The sequence below is a fragment of the Hippoglossus stenolepis genome, chromosome 1 (genome assembly GCF_022539355.2).
Source record: "Hippoglossus stenolepis isolate QCI-W04-F060 chromosome 1, HSTE1.2, whole genome shotgun sequence".
Classification (NCBI taxonomy): domain Eukaryota; kingdom Metazoa; phylum Chordata; class Actinopteri; order Pleuronectiformes; family Pleuronectidae; genus Hippoglossus; species Hippoglossus stenolepis.
The window spans coordinates 20,238,205-20,255,379 of record NC_061483.1 but is presented as its reverse complement, the minus strand read 5'-3'; the positions used below and the strand labels follow the sequence as shown (position 1 = coordinate 20,255,379).

The 17,175-nt window shown below is 40.7% G+C and overlaps 2 protein-coding genes across 5 annotated transcripts in view; one reads left to right on the top strand and one right to left on the bottom strand.

Annotated features, from left to right (window-relative positions):
• Window positions 1–220: 220 nt before the first annotated feature.
• Window positions 221–2,396, bottom strand: ddx28 (DEAD (Asp-Glu-Ala-Asp) box polypeptide 28). Of its 2 annotated transcripts, XM_035164791.2 has the most exons (2): window positions 2,265–2,396; window positions 221–2,079 (listed from the first exon to the last, which is right to left on the bottom strand). In XM_035164791.2, the coding sequence occupies exon 2, from the start codon at window positions 2,036–2,038 to the stop codon at window positions 530–532; it is 1,509 nt and encodes a 502-aa protein (XP_035020682.1). In that variant the 5' UTR covers window positions 2,039–2,079; window positions 2,265–2,396; the 3' UTR covers window positions 221–529. The 2 variants fall into 2 exon arrangements, with proteins under 2 accessions (XP_035020682.1, XP_035020673.1); XM_035164782.2 differs by having other exon boundaries at window positions 221–2,396.
• Window positions 2,397–8,508: 6,112 nt separating this feature from the next.
• Window positions 8,509–17,175, top strand: part of nfatc3a (nuclear factor of activated T cells 3a) — a 61,624-nt gene continuing 52,957 nt past the window's right edge. The window contains exon 1 of one of the 3 annotated variants that reach the window (XM_035157737.2): window positions 8,509–9,077. In XM_035157737.2, the coding sequence (XP_035013628.1) occupies window positions 8,987–9,077 (91 nt within the window). In that variant the 5' untranslated portion in view covers window positions 8,509–8,986. The other 2 variants (XM_035157730.2, XM_035157721.2) reach the window with 2 other exon arrangements.

Genomic DNA, 17,175 nt, shown 5'->3' with positions numbered 1-17,175 from the left:
TAACTTTACACCAACCAGGTGTTTGCATCCAAAAGAAGAAATAATATAAACACACCTTTAAAAACACAGAACTATGCTCCCTTAAATAAAATCATATGTTTGCTATGAAGAATTTCATAGCAAACATATGTAATCTAATAATATCAAACATGAAATCTTTAGTCTCAAAGCTGATGTATTAATAGATTAAATGGTGGAGGCAAACAAAACAAGATGAGAAGAAAATGCAAATAGATTTTACTTTGAATTGAAAACATTTTAACACACATACTGCATTAGATGCTGAAAAGTTACAAGTCTAAGCAAGTAACTGCTCAGCAAAATCATTTGTACAAACAGTTATTTACATTAGACACTTGACATGGCTTCAAAGGTATTGAACATCACACTGCTTTGGGCAAATAGTGCTTGTTTACTTTTTCTGCAGAAAATCGTACCATGTTCATACATTAGTTTGTACAAAACAGGTGTGACACCACAACATTTCACACGCAGCTTTTCCATTCATGCACCTTCTTACAAATGTCTTCTACTCCTGTAACTCTACTACTTCGGCTTTTGGTTCATTGATTTCAGAATTCATCCCTGGTAAAGTAGTTCTCCTACGAGCGGCAGTCTCGATCTTCTGCACCAGCTCCACATCCCACGGATGGGTCACCAGGCTGAGCACCTCCCCGTCCTCCACCCCACCTGCTCTCCCCACTCTCCCTGCCCTGTGGATGTAGTCAGTGTGGGATTCGGGGAAGTCGTAGTTGACAACCAAGCGCACACGCGACGTGTCCAGGCCGCGAGAGGCAATGTCTGTGCAAATCAGCACATCCACCGCGCCCTTCTGGAAGGAATGGAAGATCCCTGCACGCACGGCGGCGGGCATCTCCCCTTGCAGACGTAAATGCTTAACCCCCATCTCCTCCAGCGAGTAGCCCAACCAGTTGACGGTGGCAGACTTGTTGCAGAACACCAGAACAGCACCCCCTCCTTTGTCTTGTTGGAGCAGTTTCAGGGCTTGGTGGAGCTCCAGGATTTTGTCCTCACCCTTCACCTTCAGGAAGGTCTGTTTGACGTGCGGCATGAGGAAGTGCAGCATCTTACTCTTGATGACCACCATGCTGCCGAGGTCAGTCACCTGGCTGAGCACTTCCCCAACACCACCGGGGAAAGTGGCCCCAACCACCAGCAGCTGGGCTTTGCGTCCCGGGCCTCGTGCTTGCTTGGGACTGCTGGAGATGTTCGCGTAGCTCAGGATGCTCTCCAGCATCTCAGAAAAGCTGGGGTCGAACATGGTGTCGGCCTCGTCCACCACAAAGAAGCTCAGCTCACCAAAGTCCAGGCAGCGTCTCCGCAGGGCCTTGACCAGAGCACCTGGCGTGGCCACCAGAATATCTGGATGATCGTTCTTGAAGACCACCTTGATGTGTCCCACACCTCGCCCGCCGCCCAGAGTCCTCGTCAGCAAGCCGAATGGGGCGCACAGGGTCCGGCACACCGCGGCCACTTGCTCTGCCAGCTCTCTGGAGGGCACGAGAACCAGGGTGTGAATTTTGTGCAAGCTCCCAGCGTACGTCTGTGATTCCCTTTCTGCCTGCAGTCTGTGAATGGCCGGCAGGAGGTAAGTCAGAGTTTTACCACTGCCCGTCTCTGCTGCACAAAGAATATTGTGACCCATCATGACCTTTGGGATGGTCTGCTGCTGCACGGTGGTGGGATGGGTGATGTTGACACCGTGCAGCGCTTCCACCAGCTCCCTGCAGATGTGGAGGTTGTTAAAGGTCACCGATTCTTTCTGTTCTGCATCCTCCTGGACGGTGACACAGGGTGCGACGGTCCTTGTGTTGTTGATGGTGAAGTAGTCCCCGAAGGACTTGGGATGTTTCCATCCTTTGGAGCAGAGGCGAGGCTGCTCAAACTTGCCGAGCTGGTACCCCGCAGACTGGTTCAGGTCCGGGTTCCTGCTCCGGATCAGGAGCTTGCCTGCCCGGATGGTGCTGATCTTGCTCTTGCTTCGTGTCTGCTTCACGCTGTCGACGAGCTTCTGCATGGAGCGAGGCACACGGATGACTGCGACCTCCTCTGAAGATGCTGTCCGACAGAAACGAGCGTGAGCGACAGAGCAAACAACACGACAGCGAGCAGCGAGGAGCTGAGGGGAGGAGATCCTGCCCGAGCAGAGAGCCGCGGAGGCGACCTTCACACACTGCGCCATGGTGCTCCACCGGCTCGATATCCGCTTCGTCAGCGCATACAAATAAGAGTAATCGACTCACACGTGGAGGTGGTGTCAGTTCAATTCACTGGGAGTCTTTCTATACGTAAAGGAAACACCGTAAACCCGTTAGCATCCTGCGCCGCCTGTCACCTAAGTCGCCATGCTTCTTCGGCGACTGTGGATGACGTCGAGCGGGCGTGGAGTGATGACGTATGAGGAAACGCAACATGTATATTATAAATTGTAGAACATACAAACTATACATTTGTGGCAATGTCCTTGAGGAGATCCGTGTGATAAGCTCAATGTCATCTCTCTTACATAATCATTATTTTAAATGTGGTTTATCAAGAGATCTTAATTTACCCTCAAATTTCTAAAACCTTTTTTTTTTACCTTTTTATGTACAATGTTTTTTTATTCCCTTACTGGCTCTAATCTTACTCGTGATTTTAACCATTTTGTTTTATTTTATTTTTAACCATTTTTATAAACTGTAACATTTATATTCTTATATTTATGTTGCCTAATGATGTACAATTTTAATTTGTAAAGAATATTGTATAATATAATTACTAATAATCATAATATTCATAATAATCATAATAATACAGCCAGGGGAATTTAATTTATTAACTAAACAAATAATATATAAACATATATTTATTGTTGCAAAAAGATAAAGTTTATACATATTTTTGTAAACAAGATATTTAATAATTGTAATGCTTTATGTTCCTTGAGAGTTTTTGAATAGAGTAAGTATACTATGTTATATTAGGCTAATAATAATACACCTACTTGTCACTTTGCCTGAATAAAACTAAAACAAGACACAAATCTGAATTTGATGAATCTCTTTTAGAGAGGTGTTACTTAATTTGGTCATTTGAGAGGCTTTAGTTTGTGAAGCTGTTAAAATATATTGTGTTAAACTGACAAGTATCTCTGTTACTTTGTCCTCCCGAGTTATTTTAATCGATATACACCTATTGATATAATACAACAACAGCAGCACAAACCTCTAAAGCACCTCGAAACAGTTTCAAAACCAAATAAACATTATAACTCACCTCCCTGAAGGTAGGATTTATTGCAGGACTGCTGCAACAGACTGCATTAGTTTTAGTTGGGTGTCCCTAACAAACTGACAAGTGAGAGTATTAAGGTTTACAATGTTAAATAAATGTATGTGTATAGATAAATATCCCTGGCTTTAAAATGGAGTTAGTATATGATGTTTCAACAGCCAATCCAGCCATTTGGGCATCACCAGACACGAGTGTCCCTCTCTAACCTGATCATTGTGTTTATTTATGAGTCTTAGTACACTGTATTCCTGTTCTGCTAAATCAATTAGCTGATCAGTGGTCTAGTGAATCAGCACTGCCTGCAGAACAGTAGAGATCTATTACAGGGACTGTAATAGACCAGAGACGGATGAGAAAGAGCCCTGTCATGGACACAGCAGTGATTGTCAGTAACAGTCCAAATGACTCTGAGTTCTGGTCAAACCCCATCAGCAAAGACTGAGCCCAAAGACATTGTCATGCAAAATGACACACTTGTATTAATCTGAAAATTGGGTCAAATAAAGCAAGTCTACATGTTCTCTTATTAATGCTATGGGGCTTATTCTTCTGCTCAGTCCTTGCTTTGTAAGTGACGACTTAAAGGTAGACATGCATAATTTCAGTACGCCTCTGCTGGGGTTCACAGGGGGATAATCCACTGTTGCTGCTTCACCACTGGAAAGTATAAACCAATAAAAAAGGAGACTAATCTCACCAGGCATGCATCCAGAGAGGCTCCAAAGGGGGGCACAAGTTTCTGCAGCTTGTCCCTGTTTCTCTCCAGCTGCATGATGGGAATGTTTTCATTCATTTATTTTGAGGGTTCACACAATTCTATTATTTTTTGTCTTTTTTGTTAATCTTCACATCATATTATTTTCTATAAAGGTCAGTCGTGTTTATAGCCTGCATTAAAAAAATCAGCTGTCTGCATCAGTGGTGCTGTCACATCTAGCATTGATCGTACATCAGCTACATCAGCCATGTGCTGAATGAATCAGCTCACCCATTGATTCATTGTGGCCTCATCACACACACACTTTCAGTAACAGGCTCTCGGTCACATGTCGAGCAAACCAGTGCTCTGGCATGTGATTAATCAAACAAGTGAGCTGGATAAATAATTGCTTTACCTATAGGTTTTATTATTGTAATCGGAGGCCGTGCTTCAATTTCTGTCACATGCTTATTTGTGAAGCACTTTGTAACTTTCTTTTGAGAAGTGCTATATAAAAAAACGTGTTATCATCATAATGGCTACTTATGTGAACTCATGTGATGCAACATGCAAAAATAAACATCAAATTAAATGAGTTGAGTTCCTACTGCATTCAAGTTTTAAAAAATAAGGATTATTTGTGCTGGTTTTGTTTGTGCTTTCCAGAAAAGTCAATATTCAGTTTCACAGATTGAACAACAGGGGGCAGCATGGACCAACGAGGAAGATATCAAGTCATCTGAAGAGAGCAAGTTCATGCACTTTCTTCTAAGTCAATAATATTTGAACTAAGACACAAACAAATCGCATCTCTACAATAATACTATAATAAATTAGCAATAACTTTAATACTTTACTTAACATATTTTTCACATTTGAACTCTCCCTCAGAGTCTATCAGTGAACTACACAATTAAATGACAAGTACCTTTTTACATTTACATTTTGTATATAAATATTAATTTCCTACAAAACAGTGTAATATCCTCAGTCAGCCTTTAATTCCTTATCAGCTGACATTCAGTAACAGGAATTCGCAATTCGATATTCGTTGACATTTACCAAACATCACACATTGCAGAAGTGCTGCGCTGCATTTCTGTGCAAACCCCGATCCTTGAAAGAATGACACCTCTCAAACAAGACCAGTGTGGGGGCAGATGCTGTGTTTCTTTCCCCTCATAACTTTCTAAACTAGCACATAATATCACAAACCACATCTACAGCCTCCCACATGAATTCTCTTTCTTTCTTTTTTTTTACCTTCTCCTTTTAAAGGTCATCTGCAAAGATAAGAGACGCAGGTAACCTGAATTAGACTCGGGTGGGTCTGGAGACACGCCTGTCGCACAGGAGAAAGTTCAGTCAAGGGGTGTTATTGCCACAGAGTAATATGATAATAATTTAAAACACAATTTAGTCAAAATATTATCTGCACAAAGGTAAATTTACAGTCTGGGTATAAAGAATCATCTGGATTCTTTACAACATAAACCTTGTTTCTTTCAATCCCTCTTCTTTTGTAAGTAATAAGTTACAAATTCAATTTCAATATAATTATTGGGAAAATCAAAGCTTTAATGTGCTTGTGCCATTTTTAAAGAATCATTTTTGAGTCAGTAATTTTGCTTCATTCATTTACATTTATTTTTTTTGATAGACTACTGACTCACATATGTTGCAACAGGCAAAGAATCACAGTTCAGAAGGTTGTTCCGGTTACATTTGTTCTGCTTCTCTTTTCTATTGTAAGTCAGAATCATATGAGACTTGCTTATAAAGGTTAAGTCTCATTATCACTGAATACAGGCTGGGGTTATAGTTGGTTATATAACTTAAAGAGAAATCATCATGTGTGACCAACTTGACACCAACTTATTGTAGTCCATAAAAGTATTTCCTAACACCAGTGTCAGTAGAATATTTGGGCATCTGTTCTGTCAGTTATAATTTTCTTAATTTTTGTTATTCATCAGAACACTGCATGGATGTGAACAGTCTGAAATAGCTACAATTATACTGATTTAGTCCACGCTCATACAGCTTTGAGAGGAATAATTATGTTGCAGGGTCTTACGTGTCTGTTATGAGTGAATTGCTTCAAAAGATGGCAAAAAGGGGTTAAACCTTGTGCGTTTGCTTGGAACTAAAGGCCACAGGAAATGTGATATTGATGCTTTCAGATGCAATTGTGAGCTGAGCGTCGGTCTGTACGCCCACATGCATCCAGCACATATGTAGTGTGGCTGTGTTTGAAAAAAAACTAGAGGGTTTTCTCTGCAGCAGATGCTATTTGTCTTGAGGATGGACTGATTTACATCGAAATGTTCATTTGTTATTTGCAGGAGTATAATAAACTATCACAAAGACGATTTTTCTTGGTGGAGCTTGAAAATAGAAAGTGTGTTTTCATGTGTTTCTTTAATTGCAATTTGACCATAAAACCCCAAAATATGATTTTCAATTTCATGAATCATTGATGGGCAGTATATGATAGCAGTAAAACACATAATAAAAATGTAGGATGTTTTAAAACTTGGCTGTGTGTGGTGAAACTTTAGTTGCTTGATAGAGGCATGTTCCTGATCAACCACAAGTGTGTGTGTGTGTGTGTGTGTGTGTGTGTGTGTGTGTGTGTGTGTGTGTGTGTGTGTGTGTGTGTGTGTGTGTGTGTGTGGAGTGAGTGATCCCCGGGCACCAGTGGGTGGTCAGGTGAGTGAGTCAGTGTGCAGTACAGGTGGGGGGCCTCACACTTACGAATCAGAACCCTGCCATAGTTGAGTTATTTACTTATTGTTAATATCAATTTAAAAAACATGTTTATTACTTTGGATTAACAACAGCTTTCTCCTGCTAACAAGAGGTTGTGAGGCAAGAGGGTCATTAAAGTGGCCACACTTTGGAGGTTTAGAGCACATCAACCGCTGTGTTGCTTACCCCATAAAGATTAACCTGAGAAGATTCATGAGTTGGATAAAGACACAGAGGTTAGAGGGAGTGGAACAGCCCGTATACACGGCACAGGGGGATTTATACTATCGTTCTGGCCTCAGATTTAACTGAACGTACTCATTCTCAGAATAGCACTGAGATTTAAACCAACAATGAAATAAAAGCATTGCAGTATTGAGTATGCAGTTTTATCAAGAAGCAAATCCTCTCATGTAACATTGAAAAAGTGCTCATTATAAATACCGCTGTGAGGAGTACACATAGCATTTTAACTGGTCATATAGATAAGTCACAACATTTCAGCCATTATAAAGCCTTTGGTCAAAATAATGTTGTTTCCTTGGATGAAAAAAATAAAAACTTCCCAGTCCCACCATGTGTATATAGCACTATGCAAAAATACAATTTAAGTGAGAAACTCACCCCTGCAGAATCAGGGATAATAGAAAAATCACACAGGTATTAAAACCTTTAGCTCGGGGGAACACAAACAACCATTTATAGTGTTATTCAGGCTGCACCCTCACTGATCCAAACAGCGGTGTGGTCGGTCAAGATGTCTGTTCTTCTCTAACCAGCCCGAGCCCCATTCACCAGCCTAAATTGGCTGATTAGAAATTAATGGGCCTCTGTGCCGACAGGCTCGAGGGATCTAAAGGTAAAAAGTGCATCGTGTCATTAATACTTACCAATCCCGGCTCGGATTGGAGCCACACAAAGAGGTGGGGTTGAGGCAGTTGGATGTAATCTAATGAGCGATCAATTAGACAAAGAAAAATTGCTGGAAGATCTGGATGCTGGAAGGACAACAAAAAAAAAATACTGATGCTTACATTTTTGGTTCTCAAAACAACTAATAACACAATAATAAGACAAGCACCACTCTTAATAAACATGTCCTTTTGCACATTAGTGTCCATTACTTGAATTTGTATCTGTATAATAGGATATTCTTGCACATGCATGCCTCTAATTGTGAAATTCACATACACATACCATTTTTGTCACATTTTATTTCATCATATTTTATAATGTGTCTTCAGTATAAATCCTCGTGCATCATCCTTTTTTCATATGCCTCTGCAAATATTTATTTTGTCTGTAAAAGGTTTTTATTATGTACAAATTCTCAATTGTTTTATATCTAATTCAATTTTGTATTTCATTTCCTTTTTGATCGCCTATTTTATACAGTCACGTGTTCTCTTGTCTACCTCATTCCGACGATCTGCTGCTGTTACAAGTGAATTTGTGAGATCAATAAAGTTCATCTTAACTTAATCATATGCACAATTTTAGAATAATGTTAAATGCTGTTTTAATGTTCCAAAATATCCCTCTGGTCCAAAAAAACAAATATACAACACATTTGAAAGCAATGCACTGCAGGCACTTTATAAGGCTTTAATAAACAGTTTATGCACTGATGGGCTGTGTGTGTGTGTGTGTGTCTGTGTGTATTTGTGTGTGCGCGCGTGCGTGCCCTGTGTTGTGTCTGCTGACGTCACCGCTGGAACTGCCTTGTCACGCGGGGTTAGTAAAAGTTGGGATAGCAGCTCCGGAGAGAGAGAGAGAGAGAGAGACAGGGAGGGAGAGAGAGAGAGAGAGAGTGAGTGAGAGATAGAGAGATAACGGGATAACTGCAGGGAGAATTCACTGGATTTGATATCGCTTAATAAACTGCTGCACAGACACACAACACTTAATGTTGTGGAGCAGCGAGAGAGACGGAGACAGGCACAGGCGAGTTTGACCGAAGTTGAAGGCAGCGTTTCGGCTGGTGAGCTGCCGGAGGAAGCGGAGGCAGCCAGCTGGGTTTTCTGGGTTTTGTTGAGCGGACAGGCGGGAAACAGAAAAAAAAAAAAGAAAAGAAAAGAAGAACGAATAGAAAACACGGGCTCGTCAACAGTTGCGAAGTGACATGAGCAAGAGCTGAAGTCAGCCGGTAGATGTGGTGAGGTTCTCGGAGAGCGAAAACTGCTCCAGCGGTCGACGGTCGAGTGGCGGGGGGGTGAAAACCCCGAGCTGTCAAACCCGATGACTACCGCAAACTGCCCCGGGACCGAGGAGCTGGACTTCCGACTGATCTTCGGGGAGGACGGGCAGCAGCAGCCGTTAGGCCCCGCAGGTCAGTGTGTTTTCATGCTGTCTGTGCTGGTGGTAAACTTCACAAACAACGTGTTGTTAGCTAGTGCTGCCTGAAACTTGCCCGGCAGCTCTCGGCTCCGCGCCGGCTCCCCGGCACTAAGCGCTCTGTCGCAGAGGAACCGACCTTTACTACAGTTTTTTATCCGGGTTTATTTTGTTGCTGTTTCCGTTTAGACGAATTGAGACATTAAAAAAAACAAAAACATCACGCGTCTTCCCATTTCACGGTCGCGCCGCTAGTGTCCACAACAACACCGGCTGTCAGTTGCTCGACATGCTAGCGGTGTTAGCAGACGCGCTGCTTTTTTTTGTCGCGTGCGAATCAAGTTTTTAAAACGTGTGAAACGCCAGTAGTCTGTGTGACGGAGAACCTGTCTGCGGCGTGTAGCCGTGGCAGACTGCAGCCCGGGCACACAGGCGCGTTGTTGACACGGTGTAAGCTCAGTTTGGCCGAGGAAAGGAAGAGTTTGAATGTCACTTGATGCACATTTCGGGCGAAGCACCACACGCTACTGTTGTCAAAACTTTTACTATCTCACTGTTTACACAATAAGTCAAAGGTAGGACAAGGCATGTGGACTGCGTCATTTCACTGTAAACAGTCGGTGCTGCAAGTAAATATTTATTACTGTCTACTGACATTTAAATAAATAATAAAACGTTAATTTAATTTAGTTAAACGTGTGAGATAGACAGACTATTTCAGACTGGGGATAATAGGCAATGCAACTGTAACAAGAGGAGGCACAAAATAAGAGATTAAAATAAACATATATGAATAATAGTTTCTCACAAAGAGACAACCATAGGCGACCAATGTCTCTACAGCTGGGTTAGATATTAGTGGTGCTTGATATTTGTACCTATAAAATATGAATGGAAGCGGTAAGTTTCCACAGCGATAATGACAACAAATTGTTTAATATTGTGTGCATGAATAGTTAATTACAGCCTGACTAGTTTAATTCAGGTTAAGAAATTCAAATTGAAAAAAATATAATCTAAAAGGGAATAAGGAAATAAATTCTGTAATAATAAAAGCACACAAAAAGTGTTAAAATGAAGTGGCGTATTAATAATGAGTTTTCAGATTTTATTTTCAAATGAGAGGAGACTGGTTACATTGAGGTGAGATGGCCCACGCATTGTCGTGTCCCTTCACAGGCCTTATATGTGGGAGTAAAAAGTTCGGAAACTAACTCTATCTTACGCAGTGCAAGCTAATTTAAGCCTGTTAACGTTTGTCAACTTTATCAATAGGTTAAGCTATCGCAAGACCTCTTAGTAACCTTTTTGATTTTCTAAAAATTGCAGTTTAAATTTTGAAATCAGTTTGTCATTGAAATTTTATTTGTTATACGTCACAAATGTCAGGGACATAAAATAATAGAGATACGTGTAATCATCAGGTAATTTTAATTATGCTTTCTCATGCAGTATTGAGGAATTTCTGTCAGATTAATGATATGGTGAGTCTGTCAGGAGAAGCTCCAGTAATTTTCTTTTCATACCCAGGGCAGATGAAAGAAAAAGTTGAAATAGTAGAGTGGAAGGCATAATGTATGTTGTGCATGAGACAATGACAATACAACACTATGGCAAACTTGAAAACAGTCTTTATTCCAGTGGATCATTGATCTTATATGATAAACGAGTTGCCGTAGCTGCATGACACTCTCATTTCTCTCTTACTCAGACTAAGCAATGCTTCAAAATAATTCATTACAGATGAGCATGATTCCATTAGAATTACAGTAGCAACAAAGTGAATAGAATTTAGATATATATATTTGATGGGTCAGATGTTTTGGATGAAGTTTGGGAAAACATTCAAGTGTTGTTTAGTTATCGTGCAGAAGTTAAGAAGCTGGTGTTGAGTAGAGATCATTTGGTGGTGATTTATCTGATGACTGCAGATGCTGGAAAACAGTGAAATATTAACTTAGAAGCAGGCACTCGCTCGGCAGGGATTTTCAAACGTAGTCTGCATCAAGCGTCACAGTTGTAGAAAAAAAAAAAAGGTAGATTTCCATTGTGGTAACTAGATTCAATTGGTGAATCAAATGAAAAGCTATTGGAAGTGACTGAAGTGGCTGTTGAAATGATCAGTTATCTGATGTTTCTATAATGTATAATACATCCTTTGTTATTCCTGGGAATGAAAAGCTGCTGCTTTTTAGGTTTGGGTTTGTCATTTCATTAAAATTTGGGTAAGAGTCTTAAGACACTATATATTATCCAAAAGCGGAGTGAGTTAAGAAAAGGTCATGAGCTGGATTTAACCTCCCAAAATAATGCATGTGTGGCATTTGCCTCGGTCTGCTCATCCATGCTAAGTTGAGCTCCTTCATTTGTTTCTGTCGTTGGGCCTAAACGATTGGAACCAGTCATTTCTCTGGCTTTGTCCTTTTCGTGAATCTTTGGCAAAGTATGCGAAGGTTTGGCTTGTGCTATCATAGATCAATTTTTCCTTTCATTAAAAAAGAAGTTTAATTTGGAGATGGGACGAGGGAAAAAAACTGCAGCTGGAATAAGCGTAGGAATAAAAGCACCACTGTGTAAGTGGTTTTAATCTGGTCCAGACTGTATGACTTGGCCCATAAGGGGGGTGCCTGTCCAAATTAATAACGGAGGTGTAATACAGAATCACACAGCCAGAGTAACAGGGAGGTGCACGCTGCTGCATTGGTCTCCATCGCTGAAGGCAAGGCTCAAGTCCAGACTTGTTTTTTGTAACAAGCTCTTCTGTAAATATCTGGCAGGTTTCTACTTCACTGAGCGTCTTCATTTGTACATGCTGCTTGAATTGGGCTGTGATTGCTGTCATTTGAAAATGAATGTAGATGTTAGATTTAAATATCATGAACAGGAGAGGTAAAAACTCCCAAAACCAGAACAAAAACCACAAGTTTTCTATATTACCAAAAGTTCTAATATTTTAGATAATGTTCTTAACTTTCCAAAAACAGTGCTCTTATGTAAGCAGGTTGCATCCTCCTTTTCATCTTATTCTTTAATGGAGTTGAGTTGTGGATGTTGGACTCCTGTGCACTTTTACTTTTACTGAGTCCAAGCGTCTGTTATCTCACTCTTTTTCAGCGTTTCTACTTACACATGTGAATGTGATTAAAGTCTCTGTAATGGTTTGGTGCACAACAACACCCTGTCTCTCGTTTTTTTGGGTTCTTTTCTTTGTCCGTTTGTATCGCTGTGTGTCTTCATGTGTTTTCTTGCTATGAAACAGTCACTTCTTCGAGGTGAATTAAGCCATTGTTCGATTCAAAGTCATTGAACATTGATTTCAGGGTTTTCCCCTGATTCCCTCTGTGGATTAGCTTACCTAGAAAATGAGATATTGTCATTAGTATTTCACTGAAAACATTGCATGGCTAAATTCAATACTCAACAAAGGCTTTGTATTTTAACTAAACTGGTGAATCTTACATTAGTAATGATGCTTATTAAAAACCTCCTCTTGGAATATGTTTCTCTTAGAAAGGGGAATGACCTCATTAACGGTTTACTTAGTTGTATTCCTAAATCGAAACATGTGGTTTTATTATTTGCATTTACTCTCAGATCCAGGAAATGGCTTCCGATTTTGAACTAAATAGTTCAGTTTAGTGTCACAACACCTGACTGCACCAAACAGTTGGCAGACAATTTTGATTTGGTAAGGCCAGTTGATATTGATTGATGGCTTGGATTTGTGCTGTGGATGTGGCAGCTACTGAGTTATGTGCTGTAAAATACTGCTGATCATTTGATGATTCAAAAGTGTGAGACTTACTTGAAACAGCCAAAAGATTAGTGTGTAGTACTAGTATGACCAATCACAAGAGGTGCAGTGAGACTATTTGCATCTAAACTGGAGAAGGTAGCGGTGGGGAAATGTACAATGTTTGAATATGGAGTAGTGAAGTTATGGTAAGACAGGACGCTTTGAGCTGCATTTTGGAACTGTGTTTTATTTTAATTTTTTTTTAACTTTACTGACATTGCATTGCATAGTAACAAAAATGAATCCAAAGGGGGAAACGCATTCTGTTCACAAACTCACAAAGCAACAATCTGTATTGTAACTGTGATGTCACCCCATCATTACATTCACTGATGAGGTCCCAACATCATGTCACATCAGTGATTGACAATGCTAATGAGCAACTCATCAGCCACACAAACATTTATCCAAACACTGATTGTTGATTCCTGTTGGCAGCTTACTGGTACTTTCCGTATGAGAACAAGACTCTTCTTTGCTCTGATATGTCGCCTAAAGGCTTTTTTGAATTCTTTGAGCTTAAGGCACTCTGCAAAAACACTTAGGTGCGGCACGTAAGCCTTTCTATGGCAGAAAGGCCAGAAGAAGATCACGATACACATCAGGGCGAAGAGAAGAAATGAAACAATGAAAGTCAACTGATTCTCATTCTGTCTATATGAGATGAGATGTGCGGAGTAAAAGCAAAATGTTCCACACATTTTTTTTGCCTTTTGACCTTTGACCACAGACATTAAGGTTTTGTAAAAGGGTTAATTTAATAAATTATTAGTCAAAACATCTGTATAAATAATTGCTAGTTGCAACAATACTCTTTTCTCACTGTGCCCTGGTGGGGTCAGACGTCTAATGCAGAATGATTCCTGCATGATTTGAAAAATATTTATACACCAAATTCGTGTGAGGTGACCCTTGAAACTCTTTTATTGGGGTTTATAGTTAAAATCTTTAGGTGAAATCTATAAAATTTATAACCATCAAAGTGGAAAGTCTTTTTTGGACACTTGTCATTGTTTACAGTTAAATGTCAAGTTAAACATCCATAAAGTATTCTCTGTGAGAAGAAAGGAGGAGATTCCACATGAAAAGCAGCTACATACTTTCTTTTCAATTATTTGTTCTCGGATGATTGAGCTCAGTGGTCTTTTCTTTTTTAATTTGTCATTATTAAAAAAAAACATGTTGGTGGCCCGCCATAGATTTACATAGGCAGGGAAATCAGGTGTTAAGATGTATATAAGTCGGGTTTTGAGTAACTACAGCCCCAGCTAACCCAGCTAATTGTTAAACAAAAAACTCTGAAAGTGGCAGTATATGTGTGTGGGTGAGTGTGTCCTCAAATTTGCTTTCATATATAGTATCAAACAGGGTAAGCCTAGTCGCACATACTAATTATAGAACATATTTCCTTTCAATGTTTTGAGTCTAGTTTCATAAGTGAAAATAACATCATCTTACAGTGTGTTACAACTTGTACACCAGCTGAGTCCTTGATGTACCATTTACCCCATTTGTAGTACAGCGTCTTTTGTGTCACAGTGTCCATTGTGAAGTGACTGTGTGAGTGGTAGAAATAGGTATTGGTGAGTATAAGGTTATGCAGGTCACGAGCAGTGGCCTCATTGGACTTTAGAGGTGGTTTGAGGCAGGAGGGGGGCAGAAGTGCCCTTTATGGGTGGCAGAGTAGTAGATCCATAGTGCAGGTTGCTGGCTCTCTGCCCAGACATGCCATGTGGGGTTCAGATGGCAGGGTGGAATAAAAGGAGAGGGGAGCGCACCGCTCTCTAGCAGCTGGTGAGGGAAACAAGAACAACATTTTGTTTCACCTATTCACCTTATCAAGACGTTTCATTTTTCTTCATATTCCATATACTTTGACTTTTTTTAAATCTCCCATATTAAAAGAAGTTTTTTGTGATTTGTTGGTTTTTGCCACACCAGCAGTGAGCATTGTAGACCAGCCAACAGGACGACTGAGGCTTCTTTCCTCTCTCGCTGCGTTCTCAGGATATGAAAGAGACCACCAGTGACATCAGAAAGACTGATGTAGGCTAATGAAATCTCCAGATGCCAGCAGTCACCACAACCACTAAGTTCCTTGTCAGGTTTGATTTTGTTCTGCTAAGTTACCTGCAACTTTGTCCCGCTTAAATATGAGGATATGTCAAGGCACATTTAGTTTCTATTATAATGAAGTGATTAAACCGAGAGCTGCTTGGTGGAGAAAGCCATTTTGCCCTTGTCCCTGTGTTGTCATTGCTCTGGTTATTCGAAGCAAGAGCACCATCCTCTCAGTCCTTGTCGTGGGAAAGACTGAAAGAATGAAATTACATCGCTCTCATGCTGGACTATTTTGAGCTCCCAAAGAGAGTGGCAGAGGGCAGACGCCAGGTTCTAGTGACTCGTCGGTACTTAGGGCAGGAGAATCCCTCTAGCCCCAGCACGTCTGCAGCCTCTGACTTTGTACTGCTGAAGCACTTTCACGATCATAACGAGGAGAGGAGTGGAAGAATGCTGTGTGCCACATCGCCAGGTGAGTGTGTTGGCACTCCCAGACTCAAGCCAGGTGTGTTTTGAGTGCACGTGTGTGTGTGTGTGTGTGTGTGTGTGTGTGTGTGTGTGTGTGTGTGTGTGTGTGTGTGTGTGTGTGTGTGTGTGTGTGTGTGTGTGTGTGTGTGTGTGTGTGTGTGTGTGTGTGTGTGTGTGTGTGTGTGTGTGTTTGTCTAGACTTAAAAGTTGAGGGGTGAGAGCAGCAACTTAGAAGACAGCTGTTGTTGGAGTTAAGGCTGTTTTACATTCTGTCCGAAATAATATCTGTCACTACAATGACAGCAGAAGATAAAACATTTTTCACTTTAACAACGCACATGGGGACAATTTGATAAAAGAGACGTCCAGTTTAAGGTTGAACTGTATGAACAACATTAAATATTGTTGATAGTATTTTATGCTGTACGTTCTGCAATTGACTTAAACTTTGCTGATGTCCAATTGGCCTTGGTATTACTTTTCTTTTCTTTTTATATATTTTTGTCGATGACTGTTGATATGTATAAGCAGTATTATCATAACAAACTTAACAACAAATTCCAAAATGGACAAAAAGGAAATAAAAGAAATGATTAAAACAAAGCTTTGGTCAATTTTAGGGAAAAGGTCTTTGTAGTGTTTGACAGTCAGACAAGCAAGTTTCTAGACTTTAACTTTTAGTTTCAGATGAACGGATGTATGTGTGAGAAACTTGTGCACCTACAAGTTGTGACGTTTCTATGAAAATGTAAAAGAGAGGCCAAAGGTCCGACAGTCATGCATGAGGTCCACATGTGGGGCAAGATCACCATGTGGGTGCCCCTTAACCTTACTGAACTGAAGGGGTCCCAGCCCCTACTGTGATGAATGAGACGTTTGTTTCCCTGGGCGAGGCATGAGTAACTATGTGTGGCATCTGTCTAGTTTAAATTTAGTGTAACTGAAGCTACCGCTGGCTGCGCTGTATCAACATGTCAGAGGCTGCATTACACCCGAGAGAAAGCTGTCGAACTCCTGCATCTAGTTCCACGTTTTTGTTTCTTCTCTGTGGTCCCATTTTTACTACGAGGTGCAGCTTGCTATAAGGGGATTAGGCTGGTTTGAATCCCGTTTTATTTTAGGCCACCCGTCAACGCTATTCTTCAGTCCGGCTAATGCTCGGTATTGGCACGTCTTCCCCGTGCAGTTTTTCTTGTCCCACTCCCTCCAAAGATCGGTTGTTATATTCTTAAATGAGTTACGGAGAAGCAGTGATTGTAGCGGTGACCTTTATTGGAGGTGAACAATGATAGGTTTTAGATGGGATGAACAGGAAAATGTTAAATTAAGTTAACAACAAGGAACACTTCACTGGTCACCACTTGGACTTTCAATAGGGTGATGGTACACACTCCCATTGGGGCCCATGTGGTTGAGTGGACGGGTCATAGTTGGAATGTAGACCATGTGGACTTTGACAGCTGGGCGAAAAAGGACATTACACACTAATTGTGGACAGAGGATTCAGCCATACCATAACCATAACTCATCACTTCTTGCACATATTGCTCAGAAGAGAAGAGCATGCATTGTGTTTGTAAGGTTAAGATACTTGGCAGTCATCTTGTTAAACATGTGTAGACTTGTAGAGCTGTGAAAAAGACATCAAGGAAGGGTTTCAGACTTTAGGCGTCATTTCTTTTTACCGTACATACACTTGACAACTGTTTTTTGGTGAGTAAATTTGTTTTTTCCTTTTATTTTGTCCTGCAATTTTTTGTGTTGGTCT